We start from the raw sequence: 15,746 nt of genomic DNA, 5'->3' as shown, positions 1-15,746 counted from the left end.
TAGTTCTGTTTTATAATATGGAGATTTGGTATCTCTGGGTGTTACTGCTTTTGTGTGAGTTTGATTAATGGTGGTGATGAATCCTTGGTTTAATGGAAGGGGAGCAAGAACCTAGAAAGGCTTCTAGTTTTGCTGCTAACGGACTACCGGGTGTTTCACGTGTGGGCCTCAGTTTATCCGGACGCAAGCTAGAGGAGCTGGACCAGATCATTACCAAATTCCTTTTAGCCATAAAGTTCTATGGCTTAAATAATTTTTAGGAAAAATCCACAGGAGGAGCTCACTCGTAGTTTTTTCCTTTAATTTTCTTTTTTGAATTTAATTTTTATATTTATATATAGCAAAGCTCACAAATTTTAAGTGTGTAATTTATTGAAATGTTTCATTTGTATATGCACCTTAACCACCACTCGGATTAAAAAAGAACATTTTCAGGGGCGCCTGGGTGGCTCAGTGGGTTAAGCCGCTGCCTTCGGCTCAGGTCATGATCTCGGGGTTCCGGGATCGAGTCCCGAATCGGGCTCTCTGCTCAGCAAGGGAGCCTGCTTCCTCCTCTCTCTACCTCTCTGCCTACTTGTGATCTCTGTCTGTCAAATAAATAAATAAAAAATCTTTAAAAAAAAAAAAAAAACATTTTCAGCATTTCAGAAGGCTCCTTTTCCAGTCAGTACACTCTCACCCAGAGGCAGCTCCTCTTTGAACCCTAAGATGTTCTTGAGCTTCATATACATATAATTATGCGACATATACTCTTCTGTGTCGCCTTCTTGCTCAGCATCTGTTGTGAGAGTCACGTGTGCTGCATACGGGAGCAGTTTTCTCTCAGTCCTATGTAGTCTTCTGTGGTGTGGGTGGTGGACAGTAAGTTCTTTCTCCTGCTGATGGGCATGCGGATGGCTTCCAGTTTGGGGCTATAATGAAAGAAGTTGCAATGAACATTCTTCTGCCTGTCTTTTGATGGACATGACACTCATTTCTCTTGGGTATATACTTAGGAATTAAATCCCTCAATTGTAGCGTAAAGATATCTTAGCTTTTGTGAACACGGCCCGTTTTTTGTAGTGGTTGGACCTTACGAGAATTCTTATTGCCTCACATTCTCACCAACGCTTGGTAGTGTACGACATTTTAACCAGCCTCTCTGGTGGGTATCTTTAGTGGTATTATATTGAAGTTTAACTTTGCCTTTTGCCAAGCACCTTTTCATGAATGTATGAGCCGTTTGAATATCCTCATTGTTGGAAAGTGCCTGTCTAAGAGACTGTCTCACCTTTAAAAAAATCAGGCTCTCTCTTTTCTCCTTATTGATTGCTAAGAATTTTCTGTATTCTCTGGCTAGGGGTCCTTTCACAATCTGGAAATAACCTGTATGCAGTACTTAAGAAAATGTTACAGTGAGAAGAATGCAGTTTTTAAGACTTCAGTTTTGACGCCTCCCCACTTAGTTTACAGATTAAGAGAACAAAAGGTTTAAAGATTTTTCTTATTGTATAGTTTCCCAATGTTCATTTAAAAAAAAAAAAAACCCAAGATATTTTTCCTCGTAAACACACTTAAATTATTTCCACATTTCTTATTATCTATTTTAATATTTTGTGCTAGTCCTTAATGTAAGTGTTGTAAACAAGCTTGCCTTCAGGTTATTAGGTCTTGTGGTGGAATGATTTTTTTTTTTAATTTATATATTTCTTTATTTAACTGATAGAGAGCACATAGGCACATGCACAAGCCCACTGCAGGCTCGATCCCAGGGCCCCAAGATCAGAATCTGAGCTGAAGGCAGACCCTTAACCGTTTGAACCACCCAGATGCCCCCAAAAGATTCCTCCATTAGAGAAGCCCCATGATTCTGGACTTAGCACATGATGTCACCAACACAGGAGTCTTTTTTTAGTAGGTGTTCATTTTGGTGACTTGGCCAAGAACTTTTCTTTGCCCTTTGATATGACCTCTGTTTATGGTGATTTTGTTTGTGGTGCTGATAGTTTTGTAAAACAATGAAAGTCTTTTAAATTCCATTCTCTTGGAGCTCTTCAAGCTGCAGAATTTTATATATATATAATATATATATAATAACTATATATATAAATATATTATATAATTTTTAATATTTATTTTTAAATACTTAAATTAATTTTAAAATATTAAATAAAGTATAAATATAAAATATAAAAATATTTAAACATTAAAATAAAAAATTAATTAAAATTTAAAAATAAAAATTAATAAAAATAAAAATTAAAAATTAAATATTTAAAATGCTAAAAATATTTTAATATTTTAAAATATTTAATAATAAAAATATATAATTTTAAAACAATATATTTATATAAAATAATTTATATAATTTATATTATATATAAATATATATTTATATATATTATATATATATATATGTTTGTTTGTTTTTTTAGTTCATGTCTTTATTATTAACCTGTATACAATTGTTTGTCTTCTGGTTTGTCGAAGCAATAGTTCAGACAACATTTGCCACAATAATGTCTGTCCAACTGGCCAGCCATAAAAACTCCAGCACCATACTCAGTCTGAAGGGCACTCTGATGAAGGTGACAGATTTTTCCATTCTCATCCACCTTATTGTATCTCAGGATGACCAGTTTAACCTTCTTTCTCTTATTCTTGGGAGTGGTAGAAGACTTCCTCTTCCTTTTCTCAGCACCAGCACAAAATGAAGAGCGGACTCCTTTTGAACATTGTAACCAGGCAGAGTATGTCCATGTTCCAATAGCTGGCCAGCGAAGATCGGTCTCTGCTGATCAGGAGGAATTCCTTCCTTATCCTGAATCTAGGCCTTCACGTCTTCTATTGTATCTAAGGGTTCAACCTTGAGAGTGTGGTCTTCCCTGTAAGGGTTTTCATGAAAATCTGCCTCTTGGTGGTGGTTCCACCACAGATTGCAGATTGAAAGAAAAGCCTGTAGAATTATATTCTCACCGGATTATAGATTCATCTTTCAGTCTTCACCATTTAATTTTAGAAATGGAAGCACCATAACTTGAGGTAGTAAATAGTAAGTAAATTTTTAATACGTTCAAATAAATGTTATTTGTTTTAATAGATACGAAGTCACTGTAAGATGTACAACTGTCATTATAGTGAATACGTGCAGTGAGGTAGGTGGTAATGAATGACTTAGTTATTGCCCAAATCTCTACTGCTCTTAGAAATTGTCAAGTAGTAAAAGAGTATGCATCAAAGTAGCTCACTTCTTAGGGCATGCATTAGCCAACCGGACTCAACACAGCGAAAGCTGTGGAGCTCTTTGTAGAGTGTTATGGACTTTTGTGATTCTGGGAAGACATTGCAGTCTTTCAAGAGGCATTTTATTCTAGTTCCTTCCGTGGTGTTGGCTTGAGCATTAGGCCGCTCACCAATCTAAAGTGCAAAATCTTAGACTAGGAGGAGTAATTTTGGATAGGAACCGTACCTCTTAAAAGGAGGGAAAAGGGGACCAGTAATTCACTGATAGTTTGTATTAGACTTTTCATACTATAAAAAGGCGTATGGAATATTTTTAGTGAGCATTTTTATTAAATACGGATTGGGGAAACTGAATCAGAGCTGGTAGTGTTTCCCAGGATGAGTTTTGTAGAATATTCTACAAAATTTAGAATGTTACTAAATGTTACGTGAAATTAAAAACAAACCAAAAAACAAAACTTTCTGGTCATGTAGCTTTGGAAAGCACTAGATTAAATAAAGTTGAAGAGTTTTTGTTTTTCTAACTTTGTTGAGATATAATTGACAATAGAGTATTGTGTGAGGTTTACAACATGCTGATTTGAAACCCATATACTGCAGCGTGATTACCACCATAGTGCCAGCTAATACCTTGATTATATCACATAGGTACCATTTCTCTTTTGTCATGAAAACACTTAAGGTCCATCTACTTGGGTTTTTTCTTTTAAAGCAACTTGTACTATATTGTACAGTGTTGTTACACACGATTACAATGCTGTGCTTTCAATCCACAGAACTTACTCATCTTGTAGGGTTTGTTTTTGTTTTTAATGGCAGGAATTCTTGAAGCCTCCAATTTGTCAGTGTACCTTATAATTCTCTAGGATGAGGAAGGGGGAGGTGAGGCGGCAGTAATACGCAGCATTTCTTGAACCTCTGTGGCCGTGGAGTCATGTTTTAGAGAGTGCCTCAGGAACTTGGTGTGCCACAGTACCTTTTGGTGAAACTGGTTTGGCTGAAATCATTTTACAGATAGAAAACTAAGGCCCCAATAATTGAAGGTACTCACTCAAGTTGATGAATCTAGTGAGATTCCAGATCGACTCTTAGATCATTGTTCTTTCTTTCTGTTGACAAAAGAAGGGCATTTAGTGGCTTAGGGGACATAGATTTAAATACATTAGGATGTAAGTATGATTTTCTTTGTCATCTTTTAAGGTTTATTGAAGCTTAATGGCTAGTCCAAGGGCTCCAGATCTAACCAAATAAGCCAGTGCAAGTGTTACTCCCTTCAGCCACCTTGCCGGCAGGTGGATTAGAGAGCAACTCTAGAAAGGAAGTTAAGGATTGCTTGAATCGGTTCTGTATTCTCCCCCACTAAAGTCAGGGTAAACAGGATCTTTGTCCTCAGACCTTAGCTGTCACTGCCTGCTAAGTACAGATTTAATTCCATTCTCTGGATGACTTGTTAAATGGGTGTTAGCTATGTAGGCTGCTTTTGAAGGTTTTGTTTTTCTGCAGTGAAATGAAATAATAAAACTATTTTCTTCTGTAGAATCAGATTAATGTCTAAGAGTTGGAGATTCACGAGAAACACATTCTTAACAAAACTTAGTTCCTGCACTGCCTTAAAACAGTCAGTTTCCAAATATAGTACCAAATATGTACCAGCGGTTGTGGGAGAATGGAAAGGGAGCCTCAATTAACTTAATTTAGACTCTTAACTGAATCAAAACTGCCAAATTCCTGGGAGGAAAACTTAGCATCTTACATGGAGGTATGATAAAGGTTTTAAATAAAGATTTTGTTAGGTTATAGCCTTAAGTCATTAGACTTGTCCCCTGACAGTTTGTAAGTACCATGTGCCGGGGTGAAAGCTCAAGGAAGCAGCAGCAGCGGTGGTATTTGGTTAATGCGGGGACACTTGGGGTAATCGGTGTGAACAGTTACGTGAAAGACTTGAACTCCACTTTGACAAGTAGGCATAACTCTTTGATTTAGGAAAAAAAAAAATTTATGCCTTATAAAAAATTTGCTGTTTAATGTTTCCTTTTTTGTTAAAATATAGGATTTAACATGGTTCCTTATTAAAAAGAAAAGGCATTTCAGGAATATAGTAGCTTATATTACTTACATGTTGAATGTTTTCTACTGCAAAGATAAATGGTTGATCATAGTTTTGCCAGGCTGTTTTGACAAAACCAGTGGTGTGCATTCTTCTCTCCTTCTTGCCTCCTTCCCCCTTCCCTCCTCTCCCCCATCCAGGCTGCCCTAGACCCCCACCACCCCCCCAACATAACTGGCATGGTTAATAACAAGTCTTGGAAAAAGAAAGAACTTCTTGATCATAACTGACAGGAAGTTTAGCTACAATTTTGTGCTTGGAAAACTGTTGAGAAAATTTTGGTAAGCGCTAAGTGCTTTTCTGGAAGGAATGAGAGGGTGTTACGATGTTGGCTACGGATGGAGCTGGAGGTGGTAAGAATACTTAAGAGAAGGAAGGTCAGTGAGTAGTGTGGATCATGAGAACTGATTTGGGTCTATCCTTTTTCCCTTTTTAGAGGCCTGAAAGGTTTTTTAAAATAGTACTGATACCCTTTATGCCTGAATGCTAAATACGGAACGTACTTCTTCTTATTTAAAAAAAATTCAAGGACGTCTGCATGGCTCAGTCTGTGAAGTGTCTGCCTTCCTCAGGTCATGATCCCAGGGTCCTGGGATCCAGCTCAGGAGGGAGCCTACTTCTCCCTCTTTCTGCTGCTCCCCCTGCTTATGCTCTCTTGCTTTCTATCAAATAAATAAAATCTTTTTTAAAAATTCAAGAGTAGATGAGATAATTGATGGCATTTTTATGAATTTTAGCAAGTGAGTCCAGGTAATAATGTTACTGATGTTGTAACGAGAAACCTGTTTGCGTTTGAAAAGCCAGATGTCGAGGAGGTTGTTCCTATTTTCAGCTGTATTAAATCAACATGTCTTAGAAGTAGTCTTTAAAATAGATAAAATAAGATAGATAAAATAGATAAAAACTGTGGCTATATTTATTTTCAGTTGTTTCTAGAATGATGAAGTATATTCCTGTCTGTAAAATCAGTAATGTTTTGTAAACATATTAAGTTCTTTAGTTTCTCAACATTTTGCCTATATATCTAAAAATAGGATCTTTCCCTTAAACTTACTAACTTAACTATGCCCATAACATATTTTTTAAGTAGCCATATTAGTATAACTATGTTAGAAAAGTGGTGTTAATGTGGACTATAGACTGTGGCCATACTCTTTTTTGTTGTAACAGCATCATTGAGCCATTTTTATACTGATCAGACATTCTGATGGTATCTCTTAAAAGGCATCTATTTCTACTGTCAGAGTGTATGTACAAATATATTTTGTAATTAATTTGCTTTTTTTTAGTTCTTTTTCAAAGTATTACCATTTGTGTTGAATATAATATGTGTCATTTCACAATGAAAATTTACTAACTAATTAACTGAAGGGAACTAGCCGTGGGTTTTCTGGTGTACTAATCGAGAAATAGCATTTTTTGACTTTTTCATGTCCTTTGAGTAGGAGAGTGAATGTGCACCTTGTGATTTGTTATTCTGTTTTTACTGGTTTGGGAATTGAGAATTTCTACTTATGTACTTCATGTTTTGGCAGCTTCAAGCAGCATAGAAATTTTTAGGTCTATTTTGAAAAAGCTGTGATAGGAATGTTATATACACATGTGACAAAGGTGTATGTCAGTTACTGGATCCACAGGGAGACCCTCATTTTCTTGGAGAGTAATTATGTGTTTCTTTTGATTGTTATTTAAAGTCAAGTGACTTCCATCCTGACATATCAGTTACTACTGAACCAGAACTACTTCTAAGTCCTAAAATATAATGCGTACCACATCAGTAATATGCACATAATGGCCAGAAACTGGGCAAGAGCCTATTTCTCATTTTGAGATAAAAATTCTCCATACCTCATTTTTCTCCACTGTTAAAACTGGCTAGTCTTTCAGTTCTTTCTCTTTTGTCCTGGGAGGAAGGGTAGGGATAGTCTTGTGTTGGACTACTGTGAAAATAATCCAAGATCACAAGGTTGCCCTTTAAATTTCAACAGAATTAATTTGTTACATATCAGCATTATGAAAACTTAAAATTTTGGTATATCTTGCACTTTCAGAAAGTTCTCTTAACAGTTAATATAATCAAATTGTATATTGATATTTAAATTAAGAAAAAGGTTCCTTAAGTAACTGGACCTGAATGATAGTAGTTAATTACATGGCTTTGGTGTGCACTAGTAACATTTTACAAATATATTTGCTTTAGCTTTGTGGGGAGGAAGTGTCTGATATACCTTTTAAACTTTATTATAGAAAACTAGAAATATTCACAAAGTATAAAGAGTTCTGTAATGAATCTGCATATATTCATCTCTTGTCCTCACCAGTTTAATATAATGGCAAGTCTTATTTGATCTACACACTATCCTACAATAGTTCCCTCCTGACAGCCCCCAGTGATTTTGAAGGAAATCCCAGACATCATGTAATTTCATTGAGAAATATTTCAATGTGTATCTCTAAAAGAGAATCAAGTTATTTGTATTCCCTGTGAGTACTAGCGAGCTTTGTTGTGGAGAGGAAGTTCAAGAGTGCTTGGAAACAAGCCTGTTACTGCATTTTATTGTAGTTATTTTGCATTTAGAAAGATCAAGAGTTTATACTATGGGTATTTTACTACTCCAGTAACTCTCAAAGGATTTGAAATGTTGATTTTATAAATAACAGCTAAAAAACATTGTGAATTATCATCACGACTGTCTGCGTAGTCACGTGACAGTCCTCACTCCAGAGCTGAACTGCGGTTTGCTTTGTCAGTTGTTCCTGGCTCCTCCCTGCCCCGCCAAAATGTATGTTTCTTTATTTAAATGCTGAGCAATGGCATGTATAACACTTAGTTTCAGATGAAATTCTGTAAGCCTTGACATGTGTCAGAGAAAGAGCTAGGAGAGAGAGCAAGGAGGCATGTGTGCTGAGCGAGAATGGGGTGACCGCTGTGGCCGGGCCCCAGCGTGGGCGGGCCTCTCCTCCTTTCACTCTCGCTCCCCAGCCTCCTTGCCCGGTCTTGACTTTTTATTTCTTTTCTTGGTTCCCCTTTGGTTTCTATCTTTGCCTTCTCTTGGCCTTGACTTAATTTTGCCTGTGGCATTCATTGTCAGGAAGATCGCTGTGGAGGATGTGATATTATGTAGGGGTTGTAAGATGAAACCTTAACAAAGGAAAGCTTTTAAGAATAATTTGTTGGGCTTTAATTCATTTTTTATACAGATTTTATTTAATTCAAATAGCTGGATACCAACTTTGGGGTAGATTGAACTTTTCTATACTCTGTGGATGAACTACACAATATATCAAAAATGTTAATTTTGCAGACTTTAAAGATTACTTTAGATGCTGTTATTGAAAAGATATGTAATAATAATTTTTCCTTTTTTTTTGTTGTCTTTTGCTGCGCATTTCTTGGATGAAACTGATCCTGATATTCAAACGTGACTCTGCAGTTTACAAGGTTCCTTTGCAGCTCCCCTCTGGAGGTAAGAGTTTACTCCCTAACCTTAATGCTAGGTTCACTAATGGAACATCACTACTGGCATGTTTTGTTAGGCACTTATTTGGTAATTTAGAGGTGATCATTTTGTTTTAACGCATACTCTTCAATAATGGTAATGAGATGAATACGGACTTTTTTTAGAATAAGAATTCCTGTAAGTTACAGAACTGCTCACCTTCATAACAGGTCGTTGTTTCTTTTAAGGACATTTTCTTTTTTTAAGTAAACTGAAATCAGTCTTGCATTGTAAAGAGCCTTATTGTATCTGTTTCGTAACTGTTGACGCTAGCCAAATCGTCTTAACTGCCCTGGCATTAACTGAGAGCTGGAGGAGTTGTGGGGGGCGTCGGGGAGGGGTGCTATTGTCAGGCAAGTTTCGGTTGGGTTGAGAGCTCTTTTTCAAACCCCGGAATTGATGAGGGAAGAACAAAGGACTTACCTGTTACTGAGCCTTTTTTAAACGCAGGCTTGCTCCCTTCCTGTGACTCCCTCCCCACCTTCTCTCCGGTCCTTCCCTCCCCCCTTCCCAGTGCACTGCCACCTTGAGTCCTCATACTCGTTCTGCAGTGTGGAGCTGGGTTTCCAGTGATAACACTGTGGGATAAAGATATTTAGGAAAAACACCTGACCTGTGCGTTGACATGAGATGGGTAAGGCTTGGAGGAAGGAGGAGGCAGCAGAGTGTGTGCGAGATGCTTGATCTCAGAAGCAAAGCTGGGTTTCAGAGCGTTCCTTCCCTTACTGGCCACACCGGGCAAATAGCAACTTCCCTGTGCCTGGATTTTCTTATCCTTAAAAATGCAGATGATAATTCCTACCTGTCCAATGAAGGTCAACATAGCAGCATTTTTTTAAAAGATTGTATTTATTTGACAGAGAGAGAGATTACGCAGAGAGGCATTGGGGGGGTGGGGGAAAGCAGGCTCCCCGTGGAGCAGAAAGCCCAATGCGGGGCTTGATACCAGAACCCTGGGATCATGACCTGAGCCGAAGGCAGAGGCTTTAACCCACTAAGCCACCCAGGCGCCTCCTTAGCAGCATTTTTAAAGTGCTACTCAGGGACACCTGGGTAGCTGAGGCTCAGGTCTTGATCCCAGGGTCATGAGTTCAAGTGAGTTTAGTAAATCAAGTGCTACTCAAACCTTAGCAATATTTCGTATTTTTCTCTTGGGCTGCACTGCAGCCGCACACAGTAAGACGCTCTTCTCTGCCTTCCCTTTGTTCTTCCTTCTGCTTCTGTTTATATTGCCTTTAGGTTCCCTTCCCCGTTCCCAGCTTGTCCAAATTCTGTCCGTCTTCAGGTTGAGCCTACACGCTTTGTCCACTGTCCGGCCCTTCTCTGCCTCTGCACACAGAGGCAATTGTTCCCTTTTCTGCTTCTGTGACACTGTGTTCACGAAATTCCTGAAGCATTGTGGGTATACAGTGTAGCCCAGTCCGGCACATTCAGTACTCTTAGAGACCAGTGTGATGATCGCCAGAGGAAACTGACGAGGCCAGAGAGTGCCATCCAGGTTTGGTCACATTTTCTAAATAATCCAGCATCAAGGGGGAAACAAAGCTCTGTTTGGACAGACTATGGGCTTTGAAATGTCGGCTCATGAGCAAGTCATTTCATCTTTTAGTTAATCTAAAAATGGAAATGGTGATATTTTATGGTTATTAAAACAAAATGAAATAGTGTGTGACAAACACTGAGCATAATGCCTGTCACATAGAATTTTAAATAAAGTTTATTGCAAGAACAATAAAAAAAGCAAACCATAAGAAATTTGAAGACAGTAGAAATTATATAATTTACTCTTTAGTTGATGAAGCATTTTTATAAGTATAGTAAGATGGGAAGTATCACAGAGGAAAGGATTGAGAAGTAAGATTTGCTTCTGTTAAAAATCCGTAATTTTGGGGGTGCCTGGGTGGCTCAGTTGTTAAGTGCCTGCCTTCAGCTCAGGTCATGATCCTGGAGTCCTGGGATCGAGCCCCACGTCTGGCTCCCTGCTCAGCTGGAAGCCTGCTTCTCCCTCTCTCACTCCCCCTGCGTGTTATCCCTCTCTCCCTGTGTCTTTCTCTGTCAAATAAATAAATAAGTAAAATCTTAAAAAAAAAATCCTTAATTTTGTTCATTAAAACGTATATAGATAGAAGGCAGTTTGGGGAAGGTGTGATAAGGTTATTACACTTAATGATCTCCTGGAATCAATTTTAAAATGTACTACTTTATTTCCCATAACTTTTGGTTGTATTTTATGAGATAGTGTGGTGAAATACCAATGGTAATAAATGTTTTAAGAGTTTAACCTTGTAAGTAATCAAAGAAGTATAGTTTAAAAGAACAGTGATAAATGCTTGCTTACCTATTTAGATAGCTTTTTTTTTTTTTTTCCCTAATGAATGCTTAGGAAGATCGATAGGATGGAATGTTTTTAAACTTTGTCTTTTAGAGAAATCACTTTGGTCATCTATATAAATTCATATCTGTGGGTTGTGTGCCTCAGTAATTCTAGGCTAAGAACCACTGCCTGAGAAATAATGAGAAGTGGGGACAAAACTTGCATAAATGTTTATTATAGCATGACTTGTAATGGCAAAAAAAATTATAAACAGTCTAAATGTCCAGCAGTAGGAGAAGGTCAAGTAAATAATGGTACAGACAGCCATATTACGGATAGAACCTCGACAGCCATTAAAATGGGGATTATGCATATACATATTCATGAGTGTTGATGAACAAAACAGTGATAGAAGTAGGATGTAAAGTTATACGTGTAAATCTCATTTTAAAAATAATTTAAGCATACAGAAATTAGTTACAAAGAAGACATACAAGATGTTAAATTTTTTGATCCTTTGCTTTTCCATGAAGGGGCCACAATGGGGAGACGAGAAACCTTGGTAGGTTTTTAGCGGTGGCTTTTGTCATCAGTGTTTGGGAAGTACATCAGGCAGGTTTGATTGATGTGCAAACAGGATCTAGTTTTGTAGGAAAAAGGTGGGTGGGGAGAAATTGCAGGCGCTTAGGTGAAGAGAATGCCGCTTAAGGTCTCAGGTTGGACTCTGATTTCAGCAAGAGCTCTGAGGGGAAACCAGGAAGAATGGGTTTGAGCAGAAGACATTTAGGCTGGATTGGTTTACCTGGACATGGCGTGAGTAAGGAGGCTGGAGCTTGCTGTCCGCGGCACTCCTGGGGCAAAGATCCTTCTAAATAGACCTCACCGATAGACTTTTCTCAAATGTAAGCCCAGTGAGAGAGGACCCTGTTTTTCTTGTTTCGTCTGTGTGTCTGGTTTTAGTATAGTAAATAGTACAGTGGAGGCTGTGGGTAAATATTTGTTGAATGAATGGATGGATGAATGAATGACTGAGCTGGGTGAGGCTGAGGCTGCAGAGAACAGGGTTTTACCCATAATTTGGCAGCGGTCAGCTAAAAACACACAAGGCCTGATATTTGTGTTTCGATATGGTTAACAGTCTTTCTAGCAAGATTGTAGCTACTTAAGATAAGGATCTTCATCTCTTTTCGTCTTTGGACGCTCTCAGGTATAGATAGGACTTGGAGTTTACCAACTGTACAGCTAGAGTTATACCGAACAGATATATTTTTTTAAATTATATCTGGCTAAATATTGAGAATCTATGTGCAAAAGCTTTTCTCTTTGGTGAAAAGTAGAGGGAAAGTATGATCAAATTTTAGTGATAGTTTCTGTCAATTTCTGTCTGATCTGCTTTCTCCACTTAATGATCTGGAGTTGTGTTTTACCTTGTTTAAATATCTCTTTTCTTACTGAGCTTATGGACTTGGGAAAGGAAAAAAAAAGTCAAAATTACAGATGACCAGTGTGCTTTTCTTTACTTGAAGTATTTGGGATATACTTTGAGGGCTTTCTGTTGGAATTTTGCAGGGGCTTCCTGATGACCTAGTTAGTGGCTGCTACCCCAAATTTTCAACAGCACTGAGCTCGGGATTCTGTTCCTTTGCCACCTCACAGAGCCTGCAGGCCAAAGTAAAGCCAAAGCAGGAGAGTGTTAGGAGTCCCAAATGCTTAATTTGCCATTGCGCTCATGTTTTAGCTGGAGAAGGAAAGTTACACATATGGTAAATACCAAAACACCTTCCCTAATTTTGATTAAAAGAAAAATCTGGTAGAGACCATAAAATACATGAGTCTTGCAGTAGAAAATGAAGACTACTTTAAACTTCACTTTGTCCACAAAACTAGTACAAATGAGCCATGCCCCTTTGTTGTAAGTCCTAAACAGTTAACTGCCACATGAATCTAACGAAATTGTCAGGTTATAGTAATTACATCAGTAACTTGATCTGCTGTCATTTGAATGGAGCCATGTGTGGAGAGTCAGTTACTTCCCTCTGTGGGGCTGACCCTTTTACATTCCTGTAAGCTGAAGACTAATAGAGCTCATTAAGCTTTATGGGAAAAGAGCTTTTATCACCTCGTCAAGTCAGGCAACATATTTCCATTATATTCCTAATTTCATGTGGCTCTGTGGTTGCTGATGTGCACTCCCCTACTAGGTTCACATCGGCCCTCTTCCTTACAGACATTTTTATTGACATTTCTAAGTCTGAATTACATTTTGTGTGGCACCACCTACAGATGTCTTCAATTAAATGTAGGTAAATAAAGGGGATTATATATCAGAGGCTAAAAGATTCTTGAAATTCTCTTCCGAATCAGACTTTGCCAGCCAGTCCAGTAGGGTGCAGTCTTGTCGGCATTTCGGAGGCGGAGAGCGACAGGAGAGATGTTTGTAGGACATTTCATCATGTGTGAATGTAGGTGGCTTAGGTTCTGTTAAGGTATGTCCTTCCGATTTCATTTCAAATCAATTACAGTCTTCATTTAGTAGGTATCATAGTTACTTACTGAGATGTTAGCACCTGTAGTGGATGGGTGCAATGCTAAGCTCTTTGCTTATGTTGTTTTAATTCTCATAGAGCGTCTGTGAGGTAGATATTCCCAGGTTTGTTCTAAGGAAAATTGAGCCCGGAGAGGTACATTGGTTGAGCACAACATCACAGCTGTTGATATGTGGCAATAACAAGGTAGAAAGGAGAAAATGAAATAATCTATAAGATTTTTTTTTAAGTTTTAATTTTCATTCTAATCAGCTAACACATAGTGTCATATTAGTTTCAGGTGTACAATATAGTGGTTCAGCAGTTCCACACATCACCTGGTGCTCATGATGACAGGTGCCCTCCTTAGTCCCCATCACCTGTTTCACCGTCTCTCCTCCCCACCTCTGGTAATGCTGTAAGATTCTTGCACTATGTGAAGTGGTAAGTTCGAGATGTATTTTGTAAACCCAAGGGCAAGATTTCTCAAGCTTGGCACTACTGACGTTTTGGATCCATTAAATCTTTGTTGTGGGCGCTATCCTGTACATTGTGTCATGCTTTGCAACATCTCTAGCTTCTACCTAATAGATGCCAGGAGCACCCTCCCCCTGAATTGAAACAAAATGTCTCTAGACTGCCGGATGTCCCAGAGGGGTGAATTGACTCCCTCTTGAAAACCACTGCCCTAGAGCAGTCTTAGAAACAAAGAGATCCAGTTGATAAGCCAGTCGTGAAAATAACGGCCAGGATAGCATGTTTTCAGTCTCAGGAGAGGCAGAAAGGAGGAGAGGTGAACAAAGAAAAGTGAGACGGACAGCAAACAGCAGGAAGTCCAGCCCTGCTGATTGCACTCAGTATAAATGATCGGAACCGGGACTCTGCTGTCGACATGTTCCGTATCTACACTGTCCCAAGCACATGCATCGCTAGTGGTCGTACGTAGATACTGAGCTTTTTAGGATCTGAATTTAAAATTTTAAGATTTTAGTGAACTTACGAAGCCGCATATGGCCAGTGGCTCTCCTATTGGACAGTACCTATCCAAACACTCTAATTAAAAGTTAGAGATTGTCAGATTAGATTTAAAAAAAAAAAAAAAGGCAAGATCTACCTTAACTGTGCTGACGTGGATCATTTAAAAGTAAAAGGCCAGAGTAAGGCAAACCACGCAAATGCTAATTGTGAAAAAGTTGGAGTGGCTATATATTCTTATCTGACAAAGCAGACTTCAGGGCATGGGCTGGCAACTGAAAGGAAGAGGGACATTTCATAGAGCTAAAAGGTCAGTTCATCATAAAAAAACGCAGTAATCCAAAGCGTGAGACAGTCATAGAGCCCAGGAACACCTGGAGCAAAAGCCAGCAGAACTGAAAGGGGAAGGAGTCCAGTCCACGTGGAAGGTGGAGACTCTAGGACGACTTTCTCCATAGTTGGCAGAAGAATTAGAAATTAGGAGGACTACAGAAGATGTGAACAATACTATCACACAATTTTACTTTATTGACCTCTGCTGAACACTGTACCCAACAGTGACAAATGACATATTTTTTCAAATACACAGGGAACATTCACTAAGATCAGATGCTGTACCATTATACAGAGCTCAGTAACAGAAAGGATCAAAATCATCCCTGATCACAACGGAATTGTTAGACTCGATAATAGAAAGAACTCATAGCTCAGTAGTAATAAGACAATGTAGTTTAAAAATGGGCAAAAGACTTGATTATGTATTTCACCAGAGAAAACATACAGTTGGTTAATAAGCTCATGAAAAGATGCTCACCGTCCATTAGGGAAATGTAGATTAAAACCACAATGAGATACCACCACAAACCCCGGAGAATGGCTGTAATCAAAAGACAGTAACAGGTGTTGGCAAGATGTGGAGAAATTGGCAACCTTAGTCACTGCGGGGACGTTTAAGATGGTATAGCCATGGTTTTGCATTTCTTCAAAATATTAAAGACAGGGTTACTGTTTGACCCCAAAATACAGGAATACCCAAGCAAAATGAAAAATAGACGTCCAAAGACTTGGATGTGAATGTTCATAGTAGCATTATTCATAATGGC

The 15,746-nt window shown here is 38.3% G+C and overlaps 1 protein-coding gene and 1 pseudogene across 16 annotated transcripts in view; one reads left to right on the top strand and one right to left on the bottom strand.

Annotated features, from left to right (window-relative positions):
• ATE1 (arginyltransferase 1) overlaps positions 1–15,746 on the top strand; it is a 170,473-nt gene that overhangs the window by 43,556 nt on the left and 111,171 nt on the right. For all 15 annotated transcript variants that reach the window (XM_082722688.1, XM_082722692.1, XM_082722681.1 and 12 more), the window contains one exon: positions 8,764–8,796. In XM_082722688.1, the coding sequence (XP_082578814.1) occupies positions 8,764–8,796 (33 nt within the window). The remainder of the gene's footprint in view (positions 1–8,763; positions 8,797–15,746) is intronic.
• On the bottom strand, positions 2,430–3,837 carry LOC309858763 (ubiquitin-ribosomal protein eS31 fusion protein pseudogene; annotated as a pseudogene). The gene is made up of 2 exons: positions 3,818–3,837; positions 2,430–2,935 (listed from the first exon to the last, which is right to left on the bottom strand). The product of its transcript is annotated as a ubiquitin-ribosomal protein eS31 fusion protein pseudogene (transcript).

This window comes from Mustela nivalis (genome assembly GCF_964662115.1).
Source record: "Mustela nivalis genome assembly, chromosome: 2".
Lineage (NCBI taxonomy): Eukaryota > Metazoa > Chordata > Mammalia > Carnivora > Mustelidae > Mustela > Mustela nivalis.
The sequence above is the reverse complement of the archived record's forward strand: the minus strand, read 5'-3'. Positions and strand labels throughout refer to the sequence as shown.